Genomic DNA, 27933 nt, shown 5'->3' on the forward strand with positions numbered 1-27933 from the left:
AATGTACTATACTATGGCTTTTTTATGATTTATTTCGATGTACTATGGCGTTTTGATAATTTGTTTCGATGTACTGTACAATGACTTTTTTCGACATACTATACTATGGCTTTTTTATCAGTTCTTTCGACATACTATACTATGGCGTTTTGATCAATTTTTTCAACATACTATACTATGGCTTTTTATGATTTTTTTCGATGTACAATACTATGGCTTTTTTAGACATACTATACTATGGCTTTTTCATCATTTTTTGGACATACTATACTATGGCGTTTTCATCATTCGTTTCGACATACTATACTATGGCGTTTTCATCATTTGTTTCAGGGTCAGTGACAAATAAGGGTTGGTATGATGTCCAAATCAAAAATATGCTTTAAACTTGTTAAAAGAACATGTTAGATGTTTGTTTAAATGTATAGTTTGCATTTCTGTTGGTGTCATAGTATTTTATATGACATTTCTACAATTTTTAACCAATTAAAGAAACACAGTCCCATTAAATTGTCAAATGGTGTAACCATAAAAGCATGACAAGTATTAAATAATTCACCCTCTTAGAAGTTATGCAAGTGTACTGATGAAAATAAGTTATTTATTTTGATCTACCATCTCAAAGTATATTTAAAATATTTCATTTCTAAACTTAAATAATATGGGTTTTTGTTGTACTGAGCAAGTCAGTATGCCGTAGACATTAATGTTTTCTCTCTATTCTTGGGTCAGTTGGTTTAAAATCATTTTAAATTTCATTTTTACAGGGAAGTAGAGTGCTAAAATCATATTCATAGTAACTTTTTTGCGCAATATCAGAATTTTATGAGAAACATTGGTTACACCAATTGACATTTATCGGTTACACCAACTGACCATACTATCTGTACAGAGAACGACAAGCAATTGACACATAAAATTGAATGAAAAGTCATGGAGTAAAATGATTTAGGTATTTTAATAACTGAAAACACTTTAATAGATATTTTTTCAAAACCTACATAAACAATACTCTTAACAATGAAGAACCAGATTGACCTCTGATTTCAGTACAATTTCTGCTTAGAATCCAAAAAATGGCACTTCTGAAGGAAAACTTTCTAAGAACAATTCATACATTTTATTCAATATATTACAACCATGTCTACAATCAAATTTAAGACAACAATATCTAGCAGAGAGAAAAATTACCACTATATTCAAATTGTACATACAACAATGAAGAAACGGATTGGCCTCTGATTTCAGTACCATTTCTGCTTAGAATCCAAAAAAATGGCACTTCTGAAGGAAAAATTTGTAAGAACAACTCATACATTTTATTCAATATATTACATTAATAACAACTATGTCTACAATCAAATTTAAGACAACAGTATCTAGTAGAGAGAAAAAAATTACCTCTATATTCAAATTGTGTATACATTGTGCATGAGAGAGAGAGATTGAGAGAGAGATTTTTTTTATTACTACATTCTAATTACTACTTCTAAGGTTTTGAACATTTCAATCCATCTCTCTGAGAAAAGTTCACAAGGATTACACATCCTGGCTTTGAGTCTGGAATTTTTTCCAGTCTTCTGTTGTGAGTTTGGAATGACGGAGTTGACAGGCTCTGGCTCAGAGATCATGAAGAGCACATCAGATTCAAAGTAGAAGAGGAAGTCGGTTGGGTGAGGCCAGGTGAAAACATTCTTTGCACTCAGCTGTTTCATGCAGCTCACCTCTATCTCATTGCCCACAACCTGAACGATCTGCCCCACAAAAAGGCTTACCCTCATAACTCACAACAACGAATTTTCCTTTCTGATTCAGGCTGGGTGGTTCTTTGACTTCTGACACATTTCTGAAGTCTACTGTCGATGGATTGTAACATTTGCAAATGGCTGCTGGTCTCGAACAGAAGCATGAGATGTCTCTGTACCGAATTGTGGCTGGCTCTGTGGAGATGACTTGATGCAGCTTCATGGTGCCCTTTACAGCTGGCACAAGCTCTGGCACTTTTTCATCAAACTTTTCAACATCCTCCTCAGATATCCAGTAGAAGTTTACGGTAGACTTCTGTTTGGTCAGGAAGTCATAAACATCCTCAGGGGTCTGCAAATCTTTTCCTCTCTGCACTGCTGTATCGGCAAGACGCTTCACAGTTGCCCCAACTCCATCAGGTGCGCCTTTTCCGTGTGCTTTCTCACTGAAGTTCCAAGTCACACTCTTGAAACCCAAGAGAAAAGGTACAGTACTCAAGAGGTAAAAGTTCTTTCGGTTCCTGTACTGTGTTACAGGCCCATCACTTATAATGTGGAGGGAGGAAGGCGGCGTTTCACATTTTGTCATGGCATCTCTCACAACAGGTTCTAAATGTGCCCACACAGCACGTTCGTCATGGCGAAGACAGCCAGAGATGGTGGCATAGGTGTGAGTGGCATTACCTGTGTATACCACACTGGTGTGGATGGTGGCCTGTTTCCGGCTGCCACCAAAGTGAAACGGCTGGATCTTGCTATTTAGTTTGCAACCATAATTTTCCGAGAAATCAATATGAACACACAGTTCATCTTTAAGCAGAGAATGTTTTAATTCTCTTAGGGACCGGGTCTGGTGCAGCCAGTTAAACTGATGGCGTGTGAAGGCGTCTAGCTTCTTGTTCAGGAGACTGAGAAGGTCTGCCGTCCTGCCACTCTTTTCAATCTTGTGATAGTTTGCAAATGTTTTCTCCTCCACTGTAACAACAATCCTCTCCCACTGCTCCCATGTGATGATGCTATTATCCAGTGGGCCCTCAAACTCCACCTCATTGTAGCAACACTTAGTACATAAGTGGTACATACACTTCTGGTTGGTCGGGTCACAAACAATGGCTTCCAGGAGCTCCGAAATGCTGTTAGTCAACAGGATACCTTTCTGACAGAGCCTGTCAACAATCATTTTAAAGTTGTCATGGTCAAAGCAGCTACAGGTGTTTCGGTCGGACTCTTTCGCTTGAGTAACGTAAAAAGGGCAGTATCTGAGGAACTGTCGATAGGAGACTGCATGGTGTTTCAGGGCGGTTGTATTGTAGTTGGAGTGGAGGTCTTTCAGAGAATGAAGAAGTACTCTCCTTTGGTGTTTTATTTTATTTTTTGTAACTGTGTCTTTCTTACCTGACAGCATGCGGCTACTTTCATCTCTACAGAGAAAGCGGACAACCCCTCCTTTTTCTCCTCTGCAATTTTCTTTTTTGTCTCTCTTCTTGTTTCTCACACTTACTTCCTTTCCTTTCTTCGCTTTGAGCCTATCAACTTTCCCTTTTAGCTTTTTTGCCTTCATTCTTTCACTCTTAAGTTCCTTTCTTATTTTGATGAGCTCAAACCTCAGCTTTTCCCTTTCCTTCAGCACTGCTCTATGTTTGCTGGTAATTTTCTGCACTGCCCTCACAGGAGTTGAGGATGCCTGTGGTCCCTCTAAACTTTGCTGCACATAGTCATGATCACCAACATTTACTATGTGCTCTGGAGGGCCATTAAACTGGTAATCTGCTGTTGAATTCAGTGAGGGAGGAGTAAGGTTCAAAACTTCAGTAAGCACCCTTTTCTTCGCTCTGTACTGCCTCTGATACTGCTTCCACTTTTCCCTCATCTGCACTTGTTTTTCCCTGGGCAGATCTGCGACTGGGATTTTTGTGATCTTTCCCTGTCTCTTTGTCCTTTGATAGCTAAGAGTAAAGAAGAGCAATACAACGGTTAGTCTTATGTCCAGAGCCTAGCACTAGTGTGTGTGGGGTGGGGGGGGGGGGGGGGGGGTGTAGTTTACCTTTACCTTCTTTTAGCAAGATAATTTTCCCTTGCAGCAGGATCCGCATTAACCCGCGCTCTGTGGCGAGCCACTTTTACTTTACTTGTAAGAGGCATCTATTAGTAGAAGAAGAGAGAGTTTATTGTTTGCGACAATGTTCATAATAACACTTCACGTTAGCATGTATTAATTAGTAATGCTTATCAAAATAAACAATGGATGTATTTAAACAACCAAGGAGCTGTAATCATTATGTCGTGCTACTAGCTAGAGGTAGAGAGTGCTAGCTAGCGCTAGCTAGCACTCCTCTACAGGAGACCGATGGATGTGCCAGTGCGATTTGCAAAAATCCACAGCTCCCTGTTCAGATCCACCAATCAGGACCAGGGGCGGTGTCTAACTGTGTATCAATCACTACTCAGACACACGCATTTCATAGTGTCCTCCACACACGCTCCGTTTTCGGGGGAGGGGCTTAGGAGACTGTTTCGGGCTTTAGCAGAAAGGCGGGAGGGACTGAGAAGTTGTTGATGTTCAAATTTGTTGGCTAAGCTAAAACTTTTTTTTAAACACTCTACACTATAATGATATAGCCTAGCCTAGCTAAAAAAAGCTAGCTTGATAAAGTTGTGGCTAAATTAACTAAACTTTTAAAAAATACAAACAATAAACACATGAAAATATGTCTAAATAGTAATTAACCTCATATATCAACTTGAACCAGTAACTTAACTAGTTATATTTGAAAAGATTGGCCAAACATTGAGAGGCTTGTAGTAGGAGTCAAATGGTGTAACCGGTTACACCATTTGACATTTCAATGTAAAATCAAATTTGACAGGCATTATTATGGACACATAAATCAGCAAATGGCCTTGGTGTGAAGAAATCAAACATCATTTTTAGACTAAATACACATTTTTATTCAAAAGAATGTTTTTCAATGTTTTACTTGGGTCATACCATTTGACATATTAACCAAAGATATCTGGACTTACCCTAAAAATGTCTTATTAACTTATATTTATCAGAGAGTTACTAACCTTATGATGCAGCAGTTATGCTCATCAGGGGTCCTTTCCTCTGATATCATTTCCTGTCATGTGGTCTTCTTGCTGATTTTGACAAAATGGCACCTTGAATGGTGGTTACACCACCTGACATTTCAGGAAGCTAGCATGACTGACAGTATTCCCTAAATTATTAAAATAAATATAAATATAATTTTTTATTATATTTTAAATATGTATAATAACCTTTAATTTAGGTTAATGCCTAATTAGTTTCTGGGATCTTCTATTAAGACATTTGCCCTTTTTAAGCAAGCTAAACATTTTGGTACAAAGTTTTGACGGTTACACCACTTAGACATTTTTGCCATTAATCGCCAATTATTCTCTTAAAATTGATTAAAACCAAACTCTTTAAAATATGGCCTCTAAAAAAGAACATTTTTAAGTAATTTGTTTGTTTTTGTTTTAAATTGAATGTATTTAAATTGACTTTAACCCTATAGACACAAAAAAGTGGGCGTCGCGTCATTGACCCTTCAACATACTATACTATGGCTTTTTTATGATTTATTTCGATGTACTATTCTATTGCTTTTTTATCAGTTCTTTCTACATACTATACTATGGCTTTTTCATCACTTCTTTCTACATACTATACTATGGCTTTTTCATCACTTCTTTCGACATACTATACTATGGCTTTTCTATGATTTATTTTTGATGTACTATAGACTATGACTTTATTCGACATACTATACTATGGCTTTTGTATCACTTTTTTCGACATACTATACTATGGCTTTTTTATGTTTTTTTTTCGATGTACTATTCTATTGCTTTTTTATCAGTTCTTTCGACATACTATACTAAGTACATCGAAATAAATCATAAAAAAGCCATAGTATAGTATGTCGACAAAAGTGATAAAGTCATAGTATAGTATGTTGAAAGAAGTGATGAAAACGCTATGTCGAAGAAGTGATGAAAAAGCCATAGTATAGTGTGTTGAAAGAAGTGATAAAAAAGCCATAGTATAGTATGTAGACAAAAGTCATAGTCGAAAAAAATTATCAAAAGGAATATGAAATGTCGAAAGAAGTGATGCCATCAGGGAGGAGACTGCGCAGTCTCCGTGCCAAATCCAGCAGGCTCAAAGACAGTTTTTTCCACCAGGGTGTCAGGAGACTCAACTCCCTCCCTGCTCTACCGTCACTCCATCCCTCCTCAGCCCACCCTTCATAGGGGGCAGGGTGTAGTATGTCGAATAAAATCATAAAAAAGACATAGTAAGTAAGTATAATATGCTATGGCTTTTTTATCACTTGTTGGACATACTATGGCTTTTTTAGGATTTATTTTCGATGTACTATATACTATGACTTTTTTGGACATACTATACTATGGCTTTTTTATCAGTTCTTTTGAAATACTATACTATGGCGTTTTGATCAATTTTTTCGAAATACTATACTATGGCTTTTTATGATTTTTTTCGCTGTACAATACTATGGCTTTTTTTGGACATACTATACTATGGCTTTTTTATCACTTCTGTCGACATATCATACTATGGCTTTTTCATCACTTTATTGACATACTATACTGTGGCTTTTTTATGATTTTTTCGATGTAGTATATTATGGTGTTTTCATCACTTTTTCGACATACTATACTATGGCTTTTTTATGGTTTTTCTCGATATACTACTCTATTGCTTTTTATCAGTTCTTTCGACATACTTTACTATGGCGTTTTGATAAATTTTTTCAACATAGTATGGCTTTTTTCTACATACTATACTATGGCTTTTCTATGATTTTCTTCGATGTACTATACTATGGTGTTTTCATCACTTTTTTCAATATACTATACTATGGCTTTTTATGATTTTTTTCGCTGTACAATACTATGGCTTTTTTGGAAATACTATACTATGGCTTTTTTATCACTTTTTCAATATACTATACTATGGCTATTTTATGATTTATTTCGATGTACTATATAGTATGACTTTTTTTGACATACTATACTATGGCTTTATTACTTAGCATGTACATATTGCTCCCTGTGGCCAGATGGAGCCTGATCTCTGTTCAGCATCTTATTTTTAATCACGAAGAGGCCCTCTGGCAGTCCCTTCGTCTTCCATTCATATAAATATTTTTTGCAATACTTTTACTTTACATTGCATTACCCATTATATACCATTCATGCTAATGATTTACATGTTTTTGAATAACAGAGTTGCATAGTTCACACAGACACAAATTGAATTTAGAAATTTTATGGTGACTTGTGGTGGAATGGCTTACAACAGAAAATATATCAACTCAAATACCACTTAATAGTAGAATCAGATTAAATAGACTTGGGAATCAGAGTGTGGGTTTTCAAGTCCAGTCACAATAGCTCTGCAGGTCCAGGTTAGAAAAAAATTGCTTCTGGTCCCATCAAGACAGTTTCCAAGTGATGTTAGAAAAATGACTTAAAAAAACAGCAGAAACCCTCAGGTGACTTGAGTCGCCTCTCTTGACCTCATTACTTTTATTTGAAGTAATCTGTGAGAAGTACACTGATTCACAGATCAGTTCAGATGAAGGGAATAAGTCGAGGTGGTTAGTAGACTGTAAATGCACTTCAGCCGGTTATTCCTTCTTCTGGACTGCGATGTTAGCTGAAGCTGTGTGGTAAAGGAGCCGGACTGCTTACGCCTCCAGTTCAAAGTCAAAGTACTGTGGGTCAAAGTGATGAATCCTTGTGTATCCGTCTTCTCCTCCACTGCTGTAACTGTAAACAACAACCATAGTACACAGAAAATGTTAGAAGTGATACACACAATGGACTTTTGACCAGCCGACTTTACATTTTAGGTCAGTGTTCGTCTTCTTCTTTTACCTCTTGCCATCAGGGTGGAATGCCACACAGTTGATGGGGCCGAAATGACCTTTGACCCTGCCAAACTCCTCTTCATAGGCAGCATGGAAGAACCTGCAGGTGAAGAAGAAAAGCAGGTTAGTGCCTCATTCGGCAATGTCCCTTGCAAAGTGGAAATGGCTTTTACCATCAGGCTGAACTTAATGCAGGGAGGAGGTTCTTTCCCAACCTCTGTAGTGACTCTCGGGCCCACTTTATCTCACCTGGCCTCAAACTTGCCGATCCTGGTGGAGGTAGTGGTGACCTCCATGGCCTCCTGTCCACCTCCCATCACCACCTGAATCCCACACACACAGTACACCAGTGTCAACAGTTCATGAGGAGATACAGTTTACAACACTGCTGCGTTTTTGTGAAAATTAACATCTTTCTCTACTCTCATGCCTCGCGTCCACACTACTGCGGTGTTTCCGAGCCCCTTAAACGGAGACGTGTGGAAACACTGCCGACCCGATTATGGTTTGAAAACTCTGGGCTTGTTTTGTAGGCGAGACGGAGACGACAGCGTGAGTCGGTCAGCCTTAATGGTTAGTTTTATCTTGTCGCCGGTCCTAGCAAATAAACCCCGGGTGTTTTCACCGTTACTGTTCTTTCTCATAACTGCAAACTCAGAAGGGCTTGAATGTGTTTGGTGAACATTGGTGTTTAATTGATGCAGTCATACCCGCCCAAACAAACCGCACCAAGGGGGAAATGAACTATAGTGTGATTCAACAAACTAAATGTGGCAGGTGAGAAAGCACCCTTAAACCACAAAGTAACGTTAGACAATCTGCTTCCAGTTTAGACTGGCACATGCATGCCCAGTAGGGCTGTGCTCGATTAAAGAAATTCTTAGTCGACTAACACTCATTCAATTGTATTGACTAATCGATTAGTTGATTTAATCAACAGATCTGTAAATCTGAATTTCTCCGCAAAGAGTCATGCAAAAGCACCCCTTTCATTCTTGTGTTTACCAGGGATTTGCTCGTACGTTTCTTGGAAATAAGTCATTTAACATGGAAAAAGCATAAAACATGACTAATCGACTAAAGAAATCTAAGTTGACTAAGACCAAAACGATCGACTAATCGACTAAGAGGGAGCAGCCCTAATGCCCAGTGTGTGCGAATGCTCACGTGATAAGCGCTGTAAGATGGGTTACTATGAACAGAGATTTCTGTGTGTGGACAGAGAAGATTTTTGTTTCAAATACCATTACAAAAATGAAAACCAAAGTAGTGTGGATGTAGCCTAGGTGGCAAACAAATGTGTACATGGTCATAGGATACACAGCCTTTACTTGTTTTAACTGTGCAAGAGTTCTCTTACATGATCCATAATGGGGGAGATGGCCGCAGAGTTGACAGGTCTCTCGGTCTTGAAAGTCTTGATGTGATCCATAGTAGCGCAGTCAAACAGCTGAGAGGAAGCGCAGAAGACACCCAGCGATCAATAACCAAGTATCAGACAGCAGGCAAATGGAGATTAAAATCTGACTAGAAATACATGAATTATAAATAAATACTGGTGTTGTATGAAAACAAAGTGAGCTAAATATTCCAAGCTGTCTGGTTGTGGCTGTGTCTACGAGCCAGGAGAGCCGACAGGGGGGCTTACCTTGGCGGTGTTGTCCTTGGAGGCACTGATGAACATAGTGAGATCCACTGATGTCTGGATGTCATTGATCTGCTTGGTGTGCTCCTTGGCCTTCTTCAGGATCTCTCCGGACTGCCCATAGACAACACAGTCACAACATTCAACTTTAAAAAGGTCCCATGGCATGAAAATTTCACTTTGAGGTTTTTTAACATTAATATGAGCTCCCACAGCCTGCCTATGGCCCCCCAGTGGCTAGAAATGGTGATAGGTGTAAACAGAGCCCTGGGTATCCTGCTCTGCCTTTGAGAAAATGAAAGCTCAGATGGGCCGATCTGGAATCTCTTTATGAGGTCATAAGGAGCAAGGTTACCTCCCCTTTCTCTGCTTTGCACACCCAGAGAATTTGGCCCACCCATGACAGAGAGACATCATGGCTTTCAAACTAGCAAAGTGGCAGTTCGTCAAGGCTACACCCCCACTCTCCACCTTGCTCCCCCCCCCTCTCTCTCCTCCTCAATAGCATTTAAAGCTACAGAGAGAGAAATGGCACATCCTAAGGAAAGCTCATTGTGGGACTGGCTCTAGTGGCTGTAATTCTGCACCAAGGCTGAATTTCAGGAAAGAGTCTTCAGATACAGTATTAGGGAACCACTAAGGCCTATATAAAAGAGACTTCAGATACAGTATTAGGGGACCACTAAGGTCTATATAAAAGAGACATCAGATACAGTATTAGGGGACCACTAAGGCCTATATAAAAGAGACTTCAGATACAGTATTAGGGGACCACTAAGGTCTATATAAAAGAGACTTCAGATACAGGGGACCACTAAGGTCTATATAAAAGAGACTTCAGATACAGTATTAGGGGACCACTAAGGTCTATATAAAAGAGACATCAGATACAGTATTAGGGGACCACTAAGGCCTATATAAAAGAGACTTCAGATACAGTATTAGGGGACCACTAAGGTCTATATAAAAGAGACTTCAGATACAGTATTAGGGGACCACTAAGGTCTATATAAAAGAGACTTCAGATACAGTATTAGGGGACCACTAAGGTCTATATAAAAGAGACTTCAGATACAGTATTAGGGGACCACTAAAGTCTATATAAAAGCATCCAAAAAGCAGCATGTCATGGGAAATTTAAAGATTCGGAATAAAAAAAAAAAAAACATCTCTTTAAGCTAAGCTTTGTCTGAAATCTCACGTTTTTTATGCTTCACATTCTTAATCGCTGCAATACATTTAGACATATTTGCTGGAAAACTAAGTAGGTATTTCCCCATTCTTGTTTCTTGTTTATGTATTGTTTTGGGCTCCATAACCAATATCAGCTTTGGGTTTCTAGTATTAAACCCTGCAGCCATTGCAACGTGAACACAGTTTATTACATTCCCATATGTTCCCAGAGAGACAGCGGGTGTGTGAACCAACCTTGGCGCTGAACTGGTTGAACTCTCCGTTCTCATGGCCAGCAATGACAAACTCTCCCAGGGGTCCCCACACAGCACTGGTAATCTTGTTGTCACTGCAAGGTATCGACATGTAGGGCTGGTTGTCTTCTGCAGAGACAGAGGGGAGAGATTATATCATTATACCCCTGAGAGGAGCCATATTCCTGCTGAGCAATATATTCTACCATAGTGCAACCATCAATAGGTAAATCCATTTTGGCTTAGGGTTGCGTTAAGGCCAACAGGACATCACCAGATGGCTCAGAGTGTTCCGTTTCATATTATGTCCCAATTGTAAATGAGTGAGGAGTGACTTTGTTAAATACTGACATAATGCTAAATCATGTTTCCTGCAGAGGAATATTGCAGTTTTTAACTTAAAGATAAATTCAACATTTGCAGTGATGAATGATGTTGCATCAGTAAATATCTAACCATCTCTCCCAAAATCTCATAAAACAAAGTCACATAAACTACTACGTAATAGCAACTAAAACAAGAAGAGGAATGTGTACAATCATAGCTTTATAGTATGTGATTTGAGTAGGGCCGTAATGGTTCGTGTATTCGTACCAAACCGTTGCAGTACAGGGGTACAGTTTGCTTGGACAGGTCAGCGTAGGGCTGGGCGATACGGAGAAAATCCAAATATCACAATGTTGTTGACCCAATGCCTTGATATCGATATTGCGGCGATATTGTAGGGTTGACATTTTGTGCTTTCACAAAATATGTTTACAATTAGATTTTTTATATATAACCATCAGTAATGTGGATATAATGACTATGCGGGTCAAGGCAAATAATAGAACAGCTAGGACAGTCTGGTAAGTTCTCAAACTGACATCATTTTACTGTAATGCAGCCTTTAAAACCAGGAGAGACAACACTTGTGTCATATTATGATATCCAAAATCTAAGACAATATCTAGTCTCATATCACGATATCGATATAATGTCGATATATTGCCCAGCCCTAGGTCAGCGTTCTACGGGTCTTCCGCATCTGTGCTCTAGGGCAGTTTACCAAAGTAGCCATTGGGCAAAATGTTACCTCAGTCCCCAGCAAGAGGATTTTGTCTTTGACACTTGCACTACTGTCACGGTTCAAAATAAATGAAAAGAAAACCAGGGACGCACCGAATCCAGGATTCGGTTTTGGATTCTGCCAAATATTGGGCTTTTTGACGGGATTCGGTTTCTGCCGAACCTTAGAATTTTGTTCCACCAAACCGAACCCTACGCTGCACTACGCTGGTTGACGTAATGACGCCGCCATTGATTACAGGAAGGTGTTTACATAGGTGTAGCATTCTATGCAGATGTGGGCTATGTGAATAACTGGGGGGCGTTCTGGGGAAAGCCTGGTCTGATGGAGAGACGGCATTCATCCCACCTGGGACGGAGCCGCTCTCATATCAAAAAATCTGACCGCGTTTATCAGACATAAACCGTGACAACCCGATCTGGGTTGGGGGGGCAGAAACTGTAATCGCTTTCAAGAATGAACTTAAAACTCTTCTATTTGATAAAGCTTATAGTTAGGGAGTGAGGAGTTGCAGTGTTCACCTAACTGGCCCACCTGCTTCTCTTCATAATTGTTAGATTAATAATACATAAAGTAGAGGGAGGCAGACCAGCCAAGCCCGATCCGGCAGGGGGAGAGTTCTAAGCCCGAAAAAGCTACCTCTCCTTATGACCTGTCTCTCTTAGTTACGCTGTTATAGTTACGCTGTTATAGTTCTAGACTGCCGGGGGACTTCCTTCCTTTGACACACTGAGCTGCTCTCTCCTCTCCCTTTCTATTACTATTACTATTACTATTTGTGTGTATCCAGTCCCAGAAATGCTTGTTACTAATCCTAGCTTCTGGGGAGTTTACTCCCCGGAGTCCTTATGTTTTTTTCCCCCAGCGTATTTCCTTGGAGAACGTTGGCACCAAGATCCTGGTTCCAGCTCTCGCCGTTGTCCTGCTGCACTCCCTGCTGCGCTCAGCGGTGCCCTGCAATGTCATGCAGCTTCCTGCTGAACCCTGCAGCTTCCCGCTACATCCAGTCACTGTTCCATTATTAATGTGACTATTATCGCCACTGTTCATCACACCCCCAACCGGCCCGTCAGACACCGCCTACCAAGAGCCTGGGTCTATCCGAGTTTTCTTCCCAAGAGGGAGTTTTTCCTCGCCACTGTCGCACTGCTTGCTCTTGAGGGAATTACTGTAATTGTTGGAATTGTTGGGGCTTTGTAAATTATAGAGTGTGGTCTAGACCTACTCTATCTGTAAACTGTCTCGAGATAACTCTTGTTATGATTTGATACTATAAATAAAATTGAATTGAGAAGGCTGTGAGAAATTGAAAAATGGAACTTAAAAAAAAAAGTGTTGTTTGGCAGTACTTTCAGACAAAAGAAGGCCTTTCAAGTCCAGCTACATGTTCAACTTGCAATGCCGATTTGTCTCGTGGTGGTGAGGACCCTAAACAATACACAACACCGCCGCTGTTAAAACATTTGTATATGACACATCCAAAATAATACGAGTTGTGCATGAAGGAATCTACAGACAGCCGCCAAAATGCAGCAACTTCAGGTACGGCAAAGGAAGGAGAGTCACTGTTTACTTCATTAATGCATTTACTGTGTTAATGGACTGAGGATGGGAGTAGAATTCAGTATTTGGTTTCGGATTCAGCAGAATCTTAACCAGTGGATTTGGTATTCGGCTGAATCCCAAAAATCAGGATCCAGGGAATCCCTAAAAGAAACGTATAAATATCCTTTTTTTCGGCCATTGACTCGTAAACCGCCGTATGTACTGAACTGTAACGTTTGTGTGCCGTTACCTAGCCATCTCCACAGTGCGGTGTCAGTGCTGGAGTATTTGGCTACACCTTCTACTTATTCTGGGATAGAGGGGGGGAAAAAAAACACTCTGGCTTGTTTGTATTTCTTCTAAACTAGTGATCCCATCCTGGGTGGTGCTAAGGCCCGATAGCGAGAGGGAAGGACAACTGGCGCGCCAGGCTTTATCCCAGCAATGTACATCTGCTGAGCCAGACTAGTGTACCGTCTCAACCCTAGTGTGCATTTCGTGGCGTGTACCAATCTGCTGTGGATCCCTCAGGTCAAAGTAGTTCAGGAAGCACTGGTAACCCATCTGCTTGTCTGTGGAGAACATGATTATGTTGCCGCTGAAGTCAAAGCCGCACGTTCTCACAGCAGAGCTGGTGTTGAGCAGGGCCAGCTGTTTACCTGTGTGGCACAGAGACACAGGGGTTAGTGGACGGAGGAGCCACATTCCCAAACTACTGCTTTTACTGGAGAATTGACACTGAAGTTGCATAGAAACGTCCAGTAACCAACTAACAGGGGGAATTGGGAAACACATAACACACACTTCACTCTTGGGCTGCAGTTTGGTTTTACATACCGGTCTCACAGTCCCACAGCCGACAGCTGTTGTCTGCTGATCCCGTCAATACGTTTTTAGTGTCCCCTGAGAGAGAACATGTTAAGGAGCCCCACATGTATAATAACTGCTAGCCCAGCTACAGACAGGGTCTCACATGAATACAAGATCGAACATGATCGTTGTTGAGATAAAACAGCATAAATAAGTGTATTTCTTGAAAAAGGATACAATCACAGTCGACACACCACACAGCCCCTGTGTGTCCATTGTAGGTGCCAAGCCTCTCGCCATTGACAGAGTACCAAACGTTGGCTACCTACAGTGGGAGACCGTACAATGGATATACCATATAAATATTAGAGGTGTGAATCTTCACTGATCTCCCGATTTGATTACGATTATCATGTCAGCGATTCAATTTGATATCTAGATGCATCACGATGCGTCAAATACATTTTTCTATTAAAGCCATGTGGGATATTTAATTCATAGCTTTTCAAGCTTCAAAAACAAAAACATTCTGCAGTGCTCTAATACTAAATACATTGGATACGTAAAACTACAGCACTGAGCACATGGCCCTTCCTGAATGTGCAAAACATAACAGAATATGTAAACAGAAATGTTGTTAGGCCTACATTAAATTGTTAACAGAATTAATCAATTATGAGCCTGCCGATTATCGACGCAGCATCGTCCACGATTCGATGCATCTATTATTTGATTAATTTCAACACCTAATTAAATATAACAGCAAAATTGCAGGGGGAATAACATGATAACGGCAGAGCATATCTTAATCATTACCATCTTACCGTGTCTTTAGCTACAGAGAAAAGCAGGTCTCCTTCTCTGTTGTACTTGATTTGAGTGATGGACCTCTCATGGCCCTGGAGCAGGATGGGTTTCTGTGGAGAGGAGAGCTAAATCAGCATATAGGCAGTGTTCCCGATTTAGAAAAAGCCCATAAGATGTCAACTTGAGGGAACTAATCTAACTGAGCAGGTCATCCCATCAAGTTTTATGGCGTTGTTTTAATAGGGAAACATATAGAGAACTGTGGTATTTGATGATAAACCTGCTATACACGTTAGGTTCACCTATTTATCTCAACGCAATGTACACCAGTCCAGTTCAACCAGCTGTCGGGGGGGCCGGTGAATCATCTTGCATCACGCACAGCACGCAACTAACAGTACCACTGGCTAATTTGAAAGCTAACGTTAGCCACATAGTAGATATGCTAGCTTGACCGAAGCTTAGAGTCTCAGCGAGAGAATGTGTATTATTCTGGGCAAGACGAAACTCATAGTAAACGGTAACTAAGAAATATACTAACCATTTTTGTCAGCTAGGTGTTGCCAATCGGTCCAGTATATCCAATGCGCCTCCTGTAAAGAGAGAAGAGAGAACACTCGTGTTTCAGGCGCCGGAGCCGCGGCGGAAGAGGAAGGTGACGTATTTCCTGTGCAAAACGGCAAGATGGCTTAGGTGCGCCCTCTAACGGTTCTACTCCACTCTAGCATGTAGTATACACATCAACACTTCAGTTTTACCTTCAAATATAAACGTTAAAATGTGTTTAATGGGATTTAAAGGGTAAGATTAATTAATGGTAAAGTACACAATATGATATTGGATACAGCAAAAAAGTAACACATGTATACTGACACGAATATCTACAAACAATGATTCAATTCTGTGCCGTGTGTATTTTCTAACAAGATAAAAATCTGACTGCATTTCTCAGGACAGTTTTTGGTCTAATGTGCAGAAGAGTGAGAATCCCTGACAGGCTATAAACCGAAGTAAAATGAACGGTATCTTGCTCATGTTGAAACAAGCTTTTATACCTTTAGTCCTTTCTAAATAAGTCTAACAAAGTCATTCAACCAACAACTCAAAATATACACTGTTAGATCTTTTATTTAACAAGAAACAAATTATACAAGGGCCAGAAAAAAGTACTGCAAAAGACAAAAAAAGGAAACATCTTTGGTTCCTTAATCATGGTTAATGAACCTCCACATCCACCACATGACCAGAGGTACAAGGAATCGGTCCTGTGGGACAATGGAAGAAATTAGGTTTGCCATTTCTATTCAAGTTGAAAAGGACTATTGTATAAGTTGACACCTTGTAAGCGATGCTACATATCAAGTAGTACATAAGAACATTTGAAGAGAAATGGATATGCTTGAGAGTCAAACTACAACTCCGAAGTCCAATAACATTTTCTCTCCTTATTCCCCACCGGTCTCAGTCACTGCACCTTGTGAACGCATCAGGGAGATGCACAATATCACTGTCAAACAACAATTGAAAGGCAATTAACGAGGTTCAAACCTAAGCAAAATAAAGTTCTGCTGTGAGATATGTTGTCTGGTTTTTTTACAATACATCCATGCAGGACAGTGGAGATAATGATATACATTCTCAGCTAAGCGCTTGTCAGTTGAGACTGCCACAGAATAAAACCAAGAGGCAAGCGTTGCATAGAGGTCCTTGAACATTCTCTTGTTAAAACCTGATTACAAGCTACTGCTATTACCAGGGCTGGGAGGAGACAATCATAGCCATGTACACATGTACACATGTGTACACATGTACACATGTGTACACACACACACACACACACACACACACACACAGTCTGTTATTGTTGAACAGCTTTTTTTGCCTTTTTCTTTCATCTTGATTTCAAGCTCTGCAAATGGCTTCATTGTCTGTTTGAACACATCAGGGTCGTCCTCCACATCCAACTGCTTTCTGTCCTTCTTCAACGGTTTCCTTTACTCCTTTACAATGTGCTCCACATGTTCCAGTCCAGCATGGATCACATCTAAGGCTCTCTTCCTCTGTTCTGGTTCCAGTAGGAGTTTGTATGGCTTGTCCACGGCTTTAAAAAGGCTTTCTGTACTCCGTCTGGATCACCCCGATTTTTTGGATGATTCTGGATGGAACAAAAATGGACAACGCCCGAAAATATGTTCTTCAATTTGGCATCTGCTGCATCAATTTCCAGCACTTCAAATGGGTCGAGATTGAAGTAGGATGCGCCAGGTCTGAGAACGCTCTTGAGGCAGACTCTTCCTGGCTATCGAACAGAATGGAATCATATTTTGAAGAAAGATTTAAAAAAATAAAAATAAAAAAAAATAAAAAGGTGTTCACCAAAAACAGACTATACCTGGCTCCTACACATACCAATGCACAAAAAAAGTTTCAAGTGGTCATCATTACAAAGGTTATAAGCAGAGTGAAAAAACATATCAAAATAATGTAGCTAACAACTGAACTCAGAAAGGTTAGGAATGAAAAGTTGGTCATACCAGTAAAACTGTTTACATATATATATACATTTTCTAAATTAGTAAAACAAACAGATTTATTGTATAGTGGTGTTCCTTAAGATACATATATTTCAATATCAGAGATTATGCTTTAAACAATAAATACAGACCAAAAAAATAATTAAACGCTATGCAAATGAAGTGGTGTGATGCAAACAAGAAAAAAAGAAATGAGAATGTTCCTTAAATAATTATGTAGAATTCTCTCTTATTTTTAGGTTAATAATAATTGGATTTGCTAAAGAAATGACCTGCTATACACAACCTTGTTAAGACTTCATTTGAGAAAAAAACATTAAATTACTTTAAGTGGCCTTTAGAACACGGCAAGCAAGAACTCAAACAGCTTCCAACCAACCACACACACACACACACACACACACACACACACACACACACACACACACACACACACACACACAATCTCTCTCTCGTCATATACCTGCTTGGCTTGTGTCCTCCCAAGCAGCACTGTTACTTCTCTTGCCAAGCAGTTCTGTGTTTTTGATGCCATTCAAAAAGGGGAATGTGTAGTAAAGCAGCACAACACAGAGCAAGTCTGTGCATTTACATGCACACTAATACTTTGATTAGTACAGACTGTTGCAGCCGCGGTATAAACAGGGTTGTCTTAGTCAAGTTAAGGTTTAAGTTGAATTATTCTGACACTATCCCTCAAATCGGATTTCTTCCAATATTATGATTCAGGGCAGGTTTTGGACTGAAAGCCGTGTTTCTATACAAATAGCAGCATGTGCAACATGTTTTTGGGAGTGTCACCAGAAGTGGGGTAATTTTACACTAATAAAAGAAGTGGTGTATTAACTTGAAACTCTGTGTTGCTAATAACATGTTTCCTGTAGCCTGCCATTAACCTGACCAATAAATGAATTGTGAACATCAGATTACTGGGGGGGAAATTAGGTTATTGTAAAGCATGTAAATTCTTTAATCAAACTATTACCTTGCTGTTGTTATTAACTGTAACTGGTTTATGGCGTGCATGTAAATGAACTGACAGATGAGGCACAGTCTTCTCACTACCTTTATAAAGCCTGCAGAGCATGCTGGGAGGACACAAGTTGACCTTGCTATCTAATCAGCTTCATCCGGCAGAGGTGTTGTGGCTTGCAGGCTGGTGGCTTATCGTTGGGTGGCTGGAGGGGAAAGAGGAGACTGTGAGCCGCGTTGCTTCATTCCTGTGCAGCGACGGGCAGAGCCTTTGCCTCTTCTAGTAGGGTGTCTGTGTCCAGTTGTGGGTCACAGTGGCAGGACTGGGAGCAGGGCGTGGTGTCCGGGACCAGGTGGCTGCTGGGCTCCAGTAAAGAGTCTGTAGGTGGAGGAGAGGGGGAGTCGGTCACTTGGTCGGAGGCGGGGGCCCCTGCCGTGACACCGTCCGGGCCGCTGAGGTTCTGAACCTTCTTGTTGAGCTCGTTACGTTCCACTTTTAGCGCCCGCCGCAGCTTCTCGAGCCGCTGGACTTTACCCTGAAGTGCCTCAAACTCGCGGTCCCGCATAGATTTCTGTAGACAACACACACACACACACACACACACACACACACACACACACACACACACACACACACACACACACACACACACACACACACACACACACACACACACACACACACACACACACACACACACACACACACAATGATGCAAATGTCGGCCTTTTTATTTTATTTATTCAATTATCTGCACTGACAATTTGGGATACCAACTGACTGTAAACATGGGAGAACTTTTTCAACCACGTTTCCATCCTTTTTATTAGGCCAATCACATGCACATTAATCCATATTGTACGGATAATTGTGAACTCGAGGATTGCTCAAATGCTGTTCTATCAAAATCACCGCCTAATTATTTTCAAGTGAAATGCTAACAGACTGTTAATGTTACTTTATTTGTCTTAAAATATCAAATATGCAAAAACATCTGACTTTTTTTTTTAAGAGGCTACATACAGCTCTCATCAACTCCCATATCCTGGTTAAATGGGGCCTTTCACTTCTTATGGTTGCAGCCAAGTTAAGGCTACAGGTGTATTTACGCAACAGTTTCTGAAGCTAGAAGATATAGAAGCACCGCGGGCTTAATTCAATGTTAGTTCGGACAGTCCATGACATTCCTAATGCTGGTAGACCAGAATCAAAGTGCCCCAAAATATACTAAAGTGGCCAGTTTTATTCAGCGTAAAGCATTTTTGGTCAGATGATGACGATAAAACAAAAAGCTGCTTTACCTCTTCTGCCATCTCCAGAAGAGCCTTGTTGCTGCTCTCCCACCTGGACCGATACATGGCCGTCTCCTTCTCCAGCTTCTTGATCTTTTTAGTCATCTGTAACACAAAGGCAACAAGACAAGGGGTAAATACAATTCCTCCTCCTCTCTTATCTTGCACCCATACACTGAGACAGACACCTCACCTTCTCCATCTCCTGTTTGAAGGTGGTGAAGACCTCATTGCTCTTGGACAAAGTGGTCTGGAACTCTTCAAACTTCTCTGTGTACAGTGACAGCTGGGAAAAACACATAACAGGGTTGATCACATTAGGACGCAAAAACATTCAAGGAAAGGTCAATCCCAGTCGAGCCATAAAGGTGAAGAGTAAAGACTGATGGGAAACCTGCTGTTTGAGGTGAACTTCCTGCTGCTTCATCAGCTCGCACATCCTTTGAGACTCCACTGCTTCTTTCAGCAGCTGAGGGGATGAGGGGAAAGGACAAATAATTCTAACATTTACGTGGGACAAACTGGACAAAAACACAATGCTTGCGTTTGTGCTTTCTTGCGTTTTGTAAATGAGGCCTCGTTGGGCGGCTACTTACAAAGTGTTTCTCTCGGTCGTGGCGTTCCTCCGACTCCTTCAGCAGCTCCTGAGCCTGTTGCAGCTTGGCGTCCACCAGCTGTTGCTGCAGGTCTTTGTGCTTCACCACTTTGTCTATGTGCTGGTGTCAGAGAAAAGGTGGGAAAATGACATGATTGGGAGTACAAAGACATTCCACCAGCAGTTTGAAATTTAAGAGAACTCTGCATACTGCACAGGGCTGGGACGGTTACCGCAGTACCACGGTCACGTGACGCCTACCGCGGGTCTGAGCTCGTCACCGTCATCACATTGCACGTTAGCCTAGCAGCTAGCGGAGTCTCCTTCTGTTTATAGCTTTATTCCGATAAAACCACATGGTTGAATTTCAGCCTGCGTGCACGTTTCGTAGCCTAAAACCGAGCGGCTTCTGTTGGTAGAGAGAGCAACAAGTTAGCGGACTGCAGAGTCGCCCTCTCTGCTCTCTGTCTGCTCAGCTGCTAGACGGACTGCACTCTGCATTGTCGTCAAACCATTTTATTTATATTTTACTTTATTGACAAAAGAGCTTTCTAAACTGTGAATTTACATCAACGGAGAGGAGAGAAACCAGCGTGGCCCTAAACGACAGCACAATCAAGTAAAGACTCTCACATTGAGCTGAAATGCAAACACTGTGCTGCAATCTTTTTACACAGGCTATGGCTGCGACATAATCTATACAACATAGTATGGCGATATTTTTCATGGCAATACTGTATCGATACACAGACGCCAAGTATCGATCTTTTATGATATATGTGTTGGTCAGTCTGTCTGCTTGACAATCCCATTTTGCAGCAAGAAAATTGAAGTGAGATGAACAGACAGAGAAATGTATCTTTTTAGATAAAACAGATGTTGACAAAATTTTCCTTTGGGGACATCATTTGAAATTGGGAAAGATTTGAAGTTAGAAAAAAGGTAATACATTGCAATATATCGCAGAATATTGCAATATGTCTAAAATCGCAATAATATTGTATCGTGACATATGTATCGTGATGATATCGTATCGTGAGGCCTCTGGTGATTCCCACCCCTAATATGTCGTAAGGTTTAAGCCAATGTTTTTTCGGGGGTGAAGCCATTGACCACAGATGAAGCCACCGTGTTTTGAAAAGCTGAAGCTTGTTGTTTTAGTGTTCACTTTTAACTCACTTTACATCAACTTTGCTAACTATTTTTCCTCACAGCTGCACTCATACGCTACTCTACGTTACCGCTCGCTGTCCAAGCGCGACCACACGGGCACCGACGTCACTCACTTAAGGCACCCTGCCATTCTCGCTCTAACTTACGCTACTCTCGTAAGGGGGTTGCCATACCGCGGTGATACGTTGCTTCTTCACCGCGGTGAGAAAGTAAAACTATACCTATACCTAACACTTCATGTAAAAGATGCAGTTGCTGGGGGGAAAAAAAGTGTGCACACACACACACCTCTTCTCGTAGTTTGTACTGTTCATAGAGCTTCTTCAGTTTCTCAGCCAGCTCGGTGTTCTCTTGTCGGAGACTGGCGTTCCTCTCGTTGTGCTGCTCCATCTGAGCCTGGATGTCGTTCAGGGTCACCTGGAAGTGGGAGGTCACTTCCTTCCTTTTGTCTTCCTCCAGACGCGTTCTTTGAATCCCCTCCTCCTGCAGATGGACAGTGAAGTGGAAGATGTATAATGTGGGCAAGAGGATCGTTCATGTTGTGTTCACTTCCGGCCAATAATTCACAGCAAGCTATTTTTAGTCCACTTGTAACGGACCTCCACAAACTACAGTTTGGTAAACATCAGTCCAAAACCAACTCATTTAGAAAACTTGGAGCAAATACATCTCATTAAGGCAGCTAATCTGAGGAGTCTGGGACCGAAGACTACATTTAAATAAACGGAAAAATATACAGAAGCTGGACCTTACAGAGGCTATGGTTGCAAGAAGTCATTTATCACGTAAATGCAGCAGTTAGGAGTCTATAGTCATGATATTGGTGCCGTTTTCATACCTTGAGTGTTCGGTTGTGTCTCTGTAGCTCCCTGCAGAGACTCTCCAGCTTGCTGCGAGCCAGGATGGCCTTGCTGTGTTCATTCCTAAGGTTGTCTTTCTCCTGGATCACCTGGTTCTGCTTCTTCTGCAGCACTCGCATCTGCTTCTGGGTGTTACGGTGCTCTTCCAGCTGTCACAAACACACAAATGCATTTCGAGGTGTTCCACTGTCAAACAAGATAGGACTTGTATTGGCCTTTGTTGTAAAAGCAGGATTCCACACAAAGTTAAGCCGTTTTCCCATATGAAGTTGCCCTTTCACACATGCAGCACACAACAGGAGATTGTCCGTGTTAGGCGCATTCTCACCTACTGGATAAACTCTGTTGGGTTTAGACAAGGGGTGGCCCCCAGTAGTGTGCAAGAGGCAGGACTTGACGCGGAATACACTGCATTACGTAGCCGGTTCGTAATTTGGTCATAAACTATTTGTTTGTTTTTTTCATTTCGGTGGCGTCCCTCACTGACAGAAATTCCCAAATCTCATCGTCTTTTTAGTTAGACATTTTCATTGCTGTCTTTGTGTAAACCACCCTTCTTCTTCTTCACGCTTTTCCTTCGGTTTGGCGCGAACCACATGAAACGCCATCAACACGCCTGCTCGCTTGCTGTAAGTTTTCACACTTTGGGTTCAATTGGACATTGAACACACTTTGCACTTGGGAACTGGCTGGTTAAAGACAGTTTGATGTCCAATTCATGTAAACATTTATCATTGGCCACAATTAATGTAACGCTTCACTCAAATGCGGCATGGTAGCTTAGTGGTTAGCACTGCTGCCTCACAGCAAGAAGCACTGCAGAGTTCGATGCACGGTCTGGGCACAGCTCGATCCCCAGTCCAGGCAGGGCCTTTCTGTGTGGAGTTTGCATGTTCTCCCCGTGTTTTCTGGTTTCCTTGCACCATAACAGACTACAGTGGCACTCATTTATAAGTTTATGAACCCATGCTAAAGTTGACTAAAAAGAGGAATAAAAAAGAAATCATCTATTGGAAATATGTCAGTACGTCAGAGAGCAGATAGATGACGCTTGTTCTAGAGTGTTGTTATAGGCTGAAGGTAGAAGAAAAGCCTCCAAAATGTCATTCAACATATCAGTCAACTGCCGGACTGATATGTTTCAGCATCATGTATGCATGTGCTGTAGTCACATTTTAATGGATGCAATTTTGTCCTATATGTCACATTACAAAGAGCTTATTAGAAAACAAAGCAGTTTACTACTAGGGCTGAAATGGTACGTGCATTTTTCCAATCATTTCGGTAAAGTACGTTTGGATCGGTATGCCACATATTTTGGAGAGTTTTACCCGAAAAGTTTTAGGATCGCACCTGTTGTTGTCTATTAGCTGTAGCATGCTAGTCGACTTAGCCCAGTTAGCAGGGTTTGGTCAAGCTCAATGGACAATAATTTGTTTCAAACTGTATGCCAACCTTGTTCAGCTGAAGTCGGATCTGTCCATGGAAACAAACATTTATTTTATGACAGCATAACCCGAATGTCACTTAATGGAACGAAACAAAAACAGAACAAAGACAGAGAAGGGTGAGTCCTTCTCCCCACAGCTTTCAGGCAGCATTACTGACATGAGTGCAAGTCATGTTTTTCTACTGACAACATGCCGGTATTTATTTATTAGGACAATGCACATTTCTGTGAATGTGCCATTGTTGTCCAGCTGTAGCCCTAGTTACCTACAGTGGCACTCATAACTTTATGAACCCATGCTAAAGTTGACTAAAAAGAGGAATAAAAGAACAATCTTTTGGAAATTGACCTCAATTAAAAAAAAATAAAAACTCCAATCTTTTGTGAATGAATAATGTATTGTAAATAAATAAATGTTCTTCCTTAAAATACAGGGGGCATAAGTATACACACTCCTATGTTAAATTCCCATAGAGGCAGGCAGATCTTTATTTTTAAAGGCCAGTTATTTCATGGATCCAGGATACTACGCATCCTGATAAAGTTACCTTGGCCTTTGGAATTAAAATAGCCCCACATCATCACATACCCTTCACCATACCTAGAGATTGGCATGGGGTACTTTCCATTAAATCATCTCTCAATGCAAATGCAAACACTGCAGACGGAGCGTCATCTATCTGCTCTCTGACATACTGACACATCACACACATCAGCTTTCTCAAGTTCACGCACATCCCCAAAATGGTTTGTCTTACAAATGCACAAATATAAGCAGTCAATATAAAAAAAAATTCCTACAGCATACACAGCCCCAGTAGATAGTTTGAGGCCATCATCAGAGCTGCAAAATGATACACAATACCCTCGCATGGATTGAGGTCATAAGACAAAGCTCTGCATTGCACCACTCGGTCTGTCTGTCAAAAATTGCTGCATCACCTTGTTTGCATGAAAATCCCCATTGGCCTACTCTGTGTCCTAACTGAGAACTCAGGTGACGTTCTTTTTTTTAGTACTTGTGGATTACTAATAAAATAGACAAATAGATTGTCAAGCTGGCTGAATAAAATAAGAAAACAACAGGGATGTCTGTGAGTAATACAGATAATAATTTTCCTTAATTACTTATGTTTATAAAAATATAAATCTGATTTGTATGGACTGGATTCAAATGATACACACTGATGAAAAAAGATGTAACACTCAAAGCAGAGGGGAAAGAAATTCTTTATAATTTATATCCACACTAGAACTTTAGAAAAGATCAAGTGTAGTGCTAAAGGCTAGACTTTAGAATAAAAAGGAATGCCATTTGTGGGAAACACTTACCAGTTCAGCATACTTCCTACAGAGGCCTGTAAGCTTTTCCTCCGGGGTGCTCAGTGTGTTCAGAGTCTGCATTAGAAGAGTGATCTCTTTGCCTGCATTAACCAGAAACACAGAGACAGGACACAATCAGACAGCCTGTTAGAAAACAGAATAGAACTAGTAATTAGTCTTTTGAGCAAACAAGTCTCTAAACTTAACTGTTTAAAAGATGCCATGCTTTTCTAGTTAGTTTTTGTATCTGTATTAAGCATCATCTACTACACAGTGTATGTTTCTCCTTACCCAGACCCTTCACTTTCTTCTTATCCTGAGTCTTCTTCTGCTCTTTCTCCACTCCGTTGCCAGCTCCATTGACTTTGCCCTCTGGCTTGCCGTGCTCCCTCTCATTGGTCAGGCCATTGAGCTCTGGGCTATGCGACTGGCCATTGGGCACGGTGCTGGCGTTGTCTGAAATGGTTTCCCGACAGTAGATGCTGAGGATGTCCTCCAGTTGCCGGCTCAGCTCCTCAGCCATGTCACGAGAAAGTGCTGCCTCTGCAACTAGACACAGCGAAAGGTGTGTGTGTGGGGGGGATTTTTTATGACTTCTTGGGCTCAGACTTGGCAAAAAGTTGAGGCACTTGCAGTGCAGCTACAAAAAGTCTGTTTTATAGCACGGCAATCCACAATTGTCAATGTGGATTTTTGTGATGTAAGAAATGTGATGGATGTCTGTTTTCTTGTCACAATTATTATACCATGTGCTGTTACTATCAGTTGTCCTAAAAATTACTGAAACAATTCGAAAATGACAAGTTGCTAATAAAACAAAATGTGATATTAACAAATTGAAATACTCAACTTCATTATTTTTTTTTTTTTATAAAGCAGTAGCACACATGTCTTTGCTTAGCTATATGCATCCCTAGTGAGAAATGTGAGCCAATTATTAAGGTTTCAATGTTAGAAAAAGCATGACCTCCTTTCAGTATATGCAGTCTTTGTTACGTATTTTGGGCAACTATAAGATCTGTAGTGAGATACACCTGATGGATTGTGGGTAATTTTTAGCTTCCGTTTTTGGGGTTAGGCTAATAAATGGTTAATATTCCGTCGTGTTCCAGGTTATCATTGTTATATCCAGTAACATGAATTAGTGAAGTTCTACACAGGTACATATTAATAAGCATCACATTAAAATGGAGTTTTCAAATGGGATTTGGTGTACAGTTTTTGATATGCACCAAATATCAACCCTTAGGCTCTGATATCAATCATTGTTGTAATTAAATGGTGATCTATTTTGTCCATTGTTACAAAATTTCCATTATAGAATTACAAATCAATGTACCCTTTCAGGATTTCAGGAGGTGACAGGCAGGCAACAGACTCCCTACTGACCATGTTCTAAATGGTTCTCATGCAACAGAGGCAGTCCTGTCAACAACATACAATTTACCTTGTAAATAATTCAACCTTTACCTTCACTTCCCGCCTCCTCGCCTTGTGGAGACGTGTCTGTCTGTGGAGACATGTCTGTCTGTGGCGGTGTGTCTGTCTGTGGTGTCTGTGGTTCAGACACCTTGGGGCTGTTGCTGTCCAAGCTGTCTTTTACAGCTGCAGGTGACTCCATCCCTCCTGCTGTAACATTAGGTGGAGCATATTCACCGCCCAGGGTGGCTGACTCGTCCGTGTCTTGTTTTTTCATCTCTGGTATCTGTTACAAGAAGAAAAACCTGTGATACTTGTCTCACCGGCAATGACACCAAGGTTCACTTAACACTCAAGCTATTTCAGTACTTTAACACCATAAACACGGGCTTTTCTTTTCCTATGCCCAATACTGGCCCAACTGTAACCTAACACGAAAAATAACAACTGAATCATCAACCTGACCTTTAAATAAATCTGCGGGGAGGAACGTCTAATGTTGGTATTAGCAACGGACCGGTTTTGACATACTAAAATGTAGCTAATAGCTAAAGATAAACACTGCTTTATTGGCCAAATGACAGGAATGACGCCTGGAAGTAAATATCTTGATTCTGGTAATAACTATGTGTAGTATTCTGTAACACCTTTCTGCAAGGTTAGTTAGCTAGCTAGTTAATTTCTTAGCTAGTTAACCTTTTCGTTACAAAAGTGTACACCAAGTGTAACGTCACGTACGTTAATAATACTAGTTATAGCTTGGCATGTGTGCTTACAAATATCATAGCAAGTTTTAGCTACATTTCCTACCAAGTGTGCCCTGTTCTAGCTTTCGCTTTACCACTTGCTATCGATCTTTTCCATTGCGTTAGCTAGCACCGGCTAACGCTCGCTAGCCGCCAGATGCGAATAAATTAGCTTGCACGACTACCAGTTAGCCAACGTTGGCTCATGTATACAGGACACAAACCATTAGAACATGGGGAGACTACCGTGTACTTCTCTCGCTCTGATATTAGGGAATTGTTTACCTCAAGGAGGAAATAGTTAATGCGTCTGTGAACTGCAGGTTTCCTCAACAGCATGAGCCAGAAATAAGAGACTTCCGGTCATAACTTTGGCTTCTTCTTCTTCCTAGCTTTGAACGGGACTTTACATCCCAACCTGATGCTTTGTCGCCATCTACAGAACATCTTTGAAAATCCCAACCTGCGTGGCTCATGGATGTATCCATGGTGTGGCCATATATAATAATATATAATATGATACCTCTATCGGTGTTGACGGTGGGCCAGTAACACGAATGACAATGCACTTATTTTTTTAAGATTATTTTTTT

The 27933-nt window shown here is 40.8% G+C and overlaps 2 protein-coding genes across 4 annotated transcripts; both read right to left on the minus strand.

Moving 5' to 3' along the window:
* Nucleotides 1-7052: 7052 nt before the first annotated feature.
* eif3i (eukaryotic translation initiation factor 3, subunit I) lies at nucleotides 7053-15679 on the minus strand. Its single transcript, XM_028597849.1, has 11 exons — nucleotides 15517-15679; nucleotides 14993-15085; nucleotides 14406-14493; nucleotides 14196-14261; nucleotides 13868-14017; nucleotides 10746-10873; nucleotides 9321-9431; nucleotides 9033-9122; nucleotides 7922-7995; nucleotides 7680-7772; nucleotides 7053-7571 (listed from the first exon to the last, which is right to left on the minus strand). Exons 1-11 carry the CDS (start codon nucleotides 15517-15519, stop codon nucleotides 7490-7492), a joined length of 978 nt encoding a protein of 325 aa, XP_028453650.1. The 5' UTR covers nucleotides 15520-15679; the 3' UTR covers nucleotides 7053-7489.
* A 406-nt stretch (nucleotides 15680-16085) lies between these two features.
* On the minus strand, nucleotides 16086-27840 carry txlna (taxilin alpha). Of its 3 annotated transcripts, XR_003694292.1 has the most exons (12): nucleotides 27626-27840; nucleotides 26646-26880; nucleotides 25467-25724; nucleotides 25185-25276; nucleotides 22381-22551; nucleotides 21831-22025; nucleotides 20371-20490; nucleotides 20169-20243; nucleotides 19968-20060; nucleotides 19784-19879; nucleotides 18575-19053; nucleotides 16086-16240 (listed from the first exon to the last, which is right to left on the minus strand). XR_003694292.1 is itself a non-coding variant. In XM_028598106.1 (11 exons), exons 1-11 carry the CDS (start codon nucleotides 27677-27679, stop codon nucleotides 18724-18726), a joined length of 1719 nt encoding a protein of 572 aa, XP_028453907.1. In that variant the 5' UTR covers nucleotides 27680-27840; the 3' UTR covers nucleotides 16086-18723. The 3 variants fall into 3 exon arrangements, 2 of the variants coding, with proteins under 2 accessions (XP_028453907.1, XP_028453908.1); XM_028598106.1 differs by having other exon boundaries at nucleotides 16086-19053; XM_028598107.1 differs by lacking the exon at nucleotides 27626-27840 and adding an exon at nucleotides 27060-27582 and having other exon boundaries at nucleotides 16086-19053.
* Between the last annotated feature and the right edge of the window lie 93 nt (nucleotides 27841-27933).

Source organism: Perca flavescens, chromosome 14 (assembly GCF_004354835.1).
Source record: "Perca flavescens isolate YP-PL-M2 chromosome 14, PFLA_1.0, whole genome shotgun sequence".
Classification (NCBI taxonomy): domain Eukaryota; kingdom Metazoa; phylum Chordata; class Actinopteri; order Perciformes; family Percidae; genus Perca; species Perca flavescens.